Here is a 7,690-nt window from a genome sequence, read left to right on the forward strand (position 1 = left end):
GCAGCCACAGAGGTGCTTGCTTATCTTATCTTGGTGTAAATGTCTATAGCCACAGGAGATGGGTATCACAGGTAGCAGAGAACAGTGAGTAGAACCCCCTTATCACAAAAGAACTCGCTAGACAAACAAGTAGATGACAATTTGGTGTACTTGACGGATAAGATGAATTTACATTTTTTATGTATAAAAGAAACCCTGTATTATGAGGAAGGTGTGCTTGATTTGTGGGAGTCCACAGAGCACCCAGCTTTGTGCAAACCTGCAATAAACAATGTCTCCTTCCTAAACATAGTCTATTTGTCTGCGTTTCAGGAGCTATCTTAAAACGGTAACAAGGAGAGGACAGTGTGTTCAACAGTGAGCAAGAAGCAGTTCCATATGGGTGCCTGATAACATAAAAGAAGATGCAAAGTCAAAGCAAAAAAAATCAAAACAAAACTGAGGTGGAAGAAGAACAAAAAGAAACATGAACTGCCACATAGTTTCTATAGTTATATACACGGCCTTACAAAAAAAAAAAAAAAAAGTGTCGGCGGTTTGGCTTTGACAATGATGGGCTTGTAGAGCTTCACGTGAAAAGCCACGTTGCAGAGGGGAGGGGGAGAGCTGAAAGAAGAAAAATCATGGATATCGAGACGAAGTTTAAGTTACATAAACAAGAAATAAAATACAACATTTAAATGTTTTCTAGGAAAAAAAACATTAAAATGCAAAGAAATGCTGCCGGGTGAGGCTGCAAGCAACGAAAGGAGACAGAAGGTGGGGGAAGCAGAGAGGGAGCTGAAACTGGCGGCGCACCGAACCAGATCGCGAAGAGAACCGAGCTCACCTTGGGGGTGGGCGTGGGCTTTACTTTGTACCCCAGCTCAGCCGCACAAATAAATCGGTTTTGTGCACCGGAGCGTACTTATGACAGTTCAAAATCTCCCACAAGCAGGAAACTCCCATACTTCACATCCCAACACGTCCCCGGACGGAGAAGGCGGAAGAGGCCCCGCTTAGAAGAGGCCCCGCCGCCACAGAGGGTGCCCCCTCATGGCCTAGGCGGCGGCAACACCGTGGCGTGCCTCCCATTCCGGCCGCCATCTCGCTTCATCCTGTGTGTTATGCTTGGTCCTGCGCCCGCAGTACTTGTCTATCTTCCCTGCTCCGGCACCGCTGCTTCGGTCCCAAGAAGGTACAAAGGAGGCGGTGGGAGGCAGTGGCCGGGAGGAGGAATTTGTTGTGCGGCTGAGGGCTGTGGATCACGGTGATTTGGGCAAGACAAGGCGGTTATGGGCTGGCCCTGAGGGGAGCTGAGTTAAGGTTAGCTTCGGCAGCGCTGCGTGCTAGCAGACTTCCCCCTCCTGACAGAGCTGGGGCGTCCTCCCACTGGGAACGTGTGTGTGGTGAGGGGTAGCTGCGGCCCCTCTACCTGCCCTACTGCCAGGCTCGGGTTGTTGTGGCCTGTGCCGTCGGTGCTTCCTGACCCGCTTTCCATGGACACTCTTGTTGCTTCCGCAGATGAAAGAAACGATCATGAACCAAGAAAAGCTCGCCAAGCTCCAGGCCCAAGTGCGCATCGGTGGCAAGGTAGGAGTCTTCTCCCCTCCCTGCTCTCGGGATTGTGTGCTTCTGCCCACATACTGGGCCTAGGACATGGGATCCTGGAAACTCCTGTGCGGAGTAGCCCTAAGTCTCTCAGCTTGGCTGGATCGTCCTCAGGGGATGCTGCACTACTACAGGGATCTCTAGTCAGTTCAGTAGAAGCAGAATGTAGGAGCTGAACCTCTGGCCTTTTCTGTTCGAGTTTGTTATATTATAGCTGACTTGTAGCTTATATTCTTGTATGGGCTATATTAGAAGACATTTAAGATTTGAAGTAGACCTTACAGCAAGTGATCTTGGGTATAGATTTCATAACAGATTAGAGGGCTGTGTTCCAAATTCTCATCACAAATCTTTAAGATGGCCATGACTGTTTTCTTGCTTTTTAGGACAAAACTGGAGTTTCTGTACTTGTCATACTCTTATCTTTTTAGAATAGCATGCTTGGAAGACCTTTTTATTTTATTGTGACATCTGAATGCATGTAGCTATGTGATTACTTTTAATCTGAAAATAAAAAAGTATACTGAATACAGTTGTATGCTAGTAAGCATTTTAATTACAGTTTCAATTTTAAGGCAAGAATTTGTTAGTAATTTTCTTATACCTGAGGAAATGTACATACAATATGTTAGAATACAAGTTATTCAACAGAACTCTTGCTGACAGTTTCCAGTAGCTTTCATTCCTGTGTTGAAGTTTTTGCCGCTAGTTGGAGTTAGCCTTAAATCAAGATTAATCCAGTAATTAACTGGCTTGGTGATTTTGTGTATTCTTCGTATGGGTTACTAGTTAAGCAGAGAACTGCTGTACTGTATTGAGTATTATGTGTGTGTTACCTGTGTGTATTGACTATAAAGGGTTTAATGTTTTCACTGTACTACTTTTCCCCCCCCCCCCGCCTCCCATTCCGGCCGCCATCTCGCTTCATCCTGTGTGTTATGCTTGGTCCTGCGCCCGCAGTACTTGTCTATCTTCCCTGCTCCGGCACCGCTGCTTCGGTCCCAAGAAGGTACAAAGGAGGCGGTGGGAGGCAGTGGCCGGGAGGAGGAATTTGTTGTGCGGCTGAGGGCTGTGGATCACGGTGATTTGGGCAAGACAAGGCGGTTATGGGCTGGCCCTGAGGGGAGCTGAGTTAAGGTTAGCTTCGGCAGCGCTGCGTGCTAGCAGACTTCCCCCTCCTGACAGAGCTGGGGCGTCCTCCCACTGGGAACGTGTGTGTGGTGAGGGGTAGCTGCGGCCCCTCTACCTGCCCTACTGCCAGGCTCGGGTTGTTGTGGCCTGTGCCGTCGGTGCTTCCTGACCCGCTTTCCATGGACACTCTTGTTGCTTCCGCAGATGAAAGAAACGATCATGAACCAAGAAAAGCTCGCCAAGCTCCAGGCCCAAGTGCGCATCGGTGGCAAGGTAGGAGTCTTCTCCCCTCCCTGCTCTCGGGATTGTGTGCTTCTGCCCACATACTGGGCCTAGGACATGGGATCCTGGAAACTCCTGTGCGGAGTAGCCCTAAGTCTCTCAGCTTGGCTGGATCGTCCTCAGGGGATGCTGCACTACTACAGGGATCTCTAGTCAGTTCAGTAGAAGCAGAATGTAGGAGCTGAACCTCTGGCCTTTTCTGTTCGAGTTTGTTATATTATAGCTGACTTGTAGCTTATATTCTTGTATGGGCTATATTAGAAGACATTTAAGATTTGAAGTAGACCTTACAGCAAGTGATCTTGGGTATAGATTTCATAACAGATTAGAGGGCTGTGTTCCAAATTCTCATCACAAATCTTTAAGATGGCCATGACTGTTTTCTTGCTTTTTAGGACAAAACTGGAGTTTCTGTACTTGTCATACTCTTATCTTTTTAGAATAGCATGCTTGGAAGACCTTTTTATTTTATTGTGACATCTGAATGCATGTAGCTATGTGATTACTTTTAATCTGAAAATAAAAAAGTATACTGAATACAGTTGTATGCTAGTAAGCATTTTAATTACAGTTTCAATTTTAAGGCAAGAATTTGTTAGTAATTTTCTTATACCTGAGGAAATGTACATACAATATGTTAGAATACAAGTTATTCAACAGAACTCTTGCTGACAGTTTCCAGTAGCTTTCATTCCTGTGTTGAAGTTTTTGCCGCTAGTTGGAGTTAGCCTTAAATCAAGATTAATCCAGTAATTAACTGGCTTGGTGATTTTGTGTATTCTTCGTATGGGTTACTAGTTAAGCAGAGAACTGCTGTACTGTATTGAGTATTATGTGTGTGTTACCTGTGTGTATTGACTATAAAGGGTTTAATGTTTTCACTGTACTACTTTTCCCCCCCCCCCCTTCCTTGTGAGAAAAGATTGCACATTGCCTCTGCTGGAAGATTTTCATGTCACTGTAAGACTGCAGGTCTTAAAAACATGCTAAATATTATATTTAGGTGGAGGACTATTGTAGTACTTCATTATGTGAAATTTGATTTTTTTGTGTAGGATGTTGATATAGCTAAATGTCATATCGTTTCTTCCAAACCTTTTTAGAAGAATAGCAAATGAGTTTGTGTTAGTGTTCCATTTGTACCCTGCTGTACCCTCACCTCTTTAATATCAAGGTAGAGGGGTGTGAACAGTGTGTCTCAGCATGATCAGGATGAAATTTGCTTACTAAAACCATGTAATCTTTAGAAGCTTAAATCTGTGGAGGTGAAAGCAGTAGCTGTTCATTTAAATTAAATTCATATTGGGTGGTTTGATATCTGTCCTTAATATGGGTAAAAAGGGGATGCGTGTTCCTATATAGCCTTTGATTCAAAACATTATTTTTTGAAATGTATTGAGATTCTTTTTTCCAGGGAGACTTAACATAACCCTTATGTGGCTCAGTTTCTGGGTAGCCAAGGTACTTAATTTCACCTCTGTAATTTTATTAGTTTTCAAATCGCTGTGTGTGCTAACCTGACAGTAGCAGGGATTGAACATCAAGCTTTCTAGACAAACAACTAAGCTTGTGAGCTGTAGTCTTCCAAGTGTTAGTTTCATGTGAATTTGTCTATTAATGTTTCTTGTTTGTTACTGGATTATGTTAGAGGTGTTACTGTCCAGCCAATTTTCTAACTTTTACCAGTTAACTCAAAAGATATTGCAGCCGTTTATACAGCTGGGTAGCAACATATTTCATTATTGCTAGCATGTAGCAGATGTACAACTGGAATAGGAGAACTTAGATTAGTAGTTCTAGTGTGTCAAAAAGGAGCTTAGTTTAACCTGTTCTGAGACATTTGTATGTCAAATTTTATTGAAGCATTATGATTGTGCAAGGAAGTATAAATTGACACTTTCTTCTTTTTCATAATTATAGATATATTGTAATATGGGGCAATTGTTTCCCTTGAGAAATCTAGAGCTCTATGTCTCTAGGGGAACTTAACCTTTGCTTTTTTTTTTTTTCCTTTCTAAACAGGGTTGGTTGGTCTGGAATACTATGTAGAACTATTTCTTTTAATGTATGCATAAAATACTTTGTATATCTCTTCAAATTGGTATGTGTAAGTCCATCAGATGGAGATGTTTACTTGAAATAAAAAAATAGTAGTTTGGGTTTTCTCATATTTGTTGGTTAATGATATGTTGATAACTTCATGGTCTCTGACTATTATAAAAATTTGGATACAACTTAAAAAGATGACTGAAGGAAAAATTAATGGGCTTCAGAAATTACTGAAAACTGTGCTCAGTCTTCAGTTTTATGTCTACTTTAACAGACAAGGATAAACTCACAATTTTTCTTTTCTAGGTAGGATGTGGCAGAATCCCTATGAGAATTGTGGAATGAAGGTTCTCTGGTGCATGGCTTCCTAAAATCTCGCACTTCTTACAAATATGTGAAGCTTGCTTTTTAGCAGTGCAGCTGGAGGGTTGGGGTAGTGTGTGCTGTAACACAGAAATAGAACTTTGTATACAAAGTTGTTTTTTAGATGACTGCAGAGTAGTTCTATGGCTATGAGGATTAGAGTTTGTGAAGAAGTACTTAAATACTAATTCATAACTTTTTTTGCAAAGGGTACTGCCCGCAGAAAGAAGAAGGTTGTCCACAGAACAGCTACAGCAGATGACAAGAAACTTCAGTTTTCTTTGAAGAAACTGGGCGTCAACAATATTTCTGGAATTGAAGAGGTAATTGCTTCAAAGGGAAAAATGCTTTTCTATATAGAAATATAACATGTATAAAATTTAGTTTTCTGGTAAGTAACATCTTAAACTTGTCTGTAAAATATCAATAGATCTTTATTGAGCTTCAGGAACTTTAGCTAGTTTCCTGTTAAATTGAAAAATCACACTAAATGCTTGAAATAGTGGATTTTTTTTCTTGCAGGTAAATATGTTTACCAACCAAGGAACGGTCATTTACTTCAATAACCCTAAAGTTCAGGCATCTCTGTCTGCTAACACTTTCACTATCACCGGCCATGCTGAGACAAAGCAGCTGACAGAAATGCTTCCTAGCATCTTAAATCAGCTTGGAGCTGACAGTCTGACCAGCCTGAGGAGACTGGCAGAAGCCCTACCCAAGCAGCGTAAGTTGAAACTTGAATGCATTTCATGCTGGCAGCTGACATGTGGCTTATTTGCATAGGTACAGTGAAATTCAGTGTACTCTTATTGTCTACAAGCATATTATAAAATGCTTATAAAGAAATGGAACTCTCAGATCTTATTTATATCTCAAATCTGACAATTAATATAACAGAATAAGGGAAAGGCACCTGACTCTCAGTATATCTTGCAGCTAGTGTAGGACAAGAAAGTTGTAGCAAGACTTGTTTTCATGATAGTTCACTTCTTGGTGTGGCTATCATATTTTCACATACCTAGTTCATTAAAGGTAGGTAGGTAGAGTTACTCTGGGAGAGTGAGATTAAAAAAAAAATATATATATAGAATGTCTAGGGTTGGAAGGGACCTTAAAGGTTGTCTAAATTCAACCCCCCTGCATTGGCAGGGACACCTCCGACTAGATCAGGTTGCTCAGAGCCCCATCCAACGTAGCCTTGAACGCTTCCAGGGATGGGGCTTCCACAATTTCCCTGGGCAACCTGTTCCAGTGTCTCACCACCCTCATAGTGAAGAATTTCCTCCTAATGTCTAATCTAAATCTCCCCTCTTCCAGTTTTAATCCATTATCCCTTGTCCTCTCACTACAAGCCCTTGTAAAAAGTCCCTCCCCAGTTTTCCTGTAGGCTCCCTTCAGATACTGGAAGGCCGCTGTGAGGCCCTTCCAGGGCCTTCTCTTCTCCAAGCTGTACAACCTCAACTCTCTCAGCCTGTCCTCGTAGAAGAGGTGCTCCAGCCCTCAGGTCATCTTTGTGGCCCTCCTTTGGACTCGCTCCAACAGCTCCATGTCCTTCTTGTGTTGGGGGCTCCAGAACTGGATACAGCACTCCGGGTGGGATCTCACGAGAGACAAGGAAAGGGGGAGAATTGCCTTCCTCAACCTGCTGGCCATGCTTCTTTTGATACAGTTGGCTTTCTGGGCTGCAAGCATACATTGCTGGCCCATGTTGAGCTTCTCGTCCACCATCACCCTTAAGTTCTTCTCCTCAGGGCTGTTATTGATCTTTTCTCCACCCAACCTGTATTTCTGCATGGGATTGCCCCGACCCAGGTGCAGAACCTTGCACTTGCCTTGTTGAACTTCATGCAGTTTGCACAAACCCACCTCTCTAGCCTGTCAAGGTCCCTCTGGATGGTATCCCCACCCACAGTGTGATGTTGTCAGCAAACTTGCTGAGGGTGCACTCAATTCTACTGTCCACGTTGCTGACAAAGATGTTAAACAGTGCCAGTTCAAGTACTGACCCTTGAGGAACACTGCTTGTCACTGGTCTCCATCTAGACATTGGGCTGTTGATCACAACTCTGAGTGCAACCAGCCAGCCAATTCCTTATCCATTCTGTAGTCCATCTGTCCTGGTTTGAGCCAGGATGAAGCCAATTTTTCTTTTTACTGTTTTTTTTTCCTTCAGTAAGCTTTCTTGTAACTAGCAACAGTGTGTTCTGCTAGGCTGATAAGACAGTGGAATGTTTTTCTAACTACTGAGGCTTCAAGGCTGCACCTGCACTCTGCC

At 42.9% G+C, this 7,690-nt stretch overlaps 1 protein-coding gene across 1 annotated transcript in view; it reads left to right on the forward strand.

The window, feature by feature from the left end:
• Nucleotides 1–2,783: 2,783 nt before the first annotated feature.
• LOC104393363 (transcription factor BTF3) overlaps nt 2,784–7,690 on the forward strand; it is a 9,900-nt gene continuing 4,993 nt past the window's right edge. Inside the window, exons 1-3 of the mRNA XM_010002847.1 lie at nt 2,784–2,994; nt 5,625–5,738; nt 5,938–6,139. Of these exons, the coding sequence (XP_010001149.1) occupies nt 2,926–2,994; nt 5,625–5,738; nt 5,938–6,139 (385 nt within the window). The 5' untranslated portion in view covers nt 2,784–2,925. The remainder of the gene's footprint in view (nt 2,995–5,624; nt 5,739–5,937; nt 6,140–7,690) is intronic.

Source organism: Chaetura pelagica, unplaced genomic scaffold, assembly GCF_000747805.2.
Source record: "Chaetura pelagica isolate M959 unplaced genomic scaffold, ChaPel_1.0 scaffold231, whole genome shotgun sequence".
Lineage (NCBI taxonomy): Eukaryota > Metazoa > Chordata > Aves > Apodiformes > Apodidae > Chaetura > Chaetura pelagica.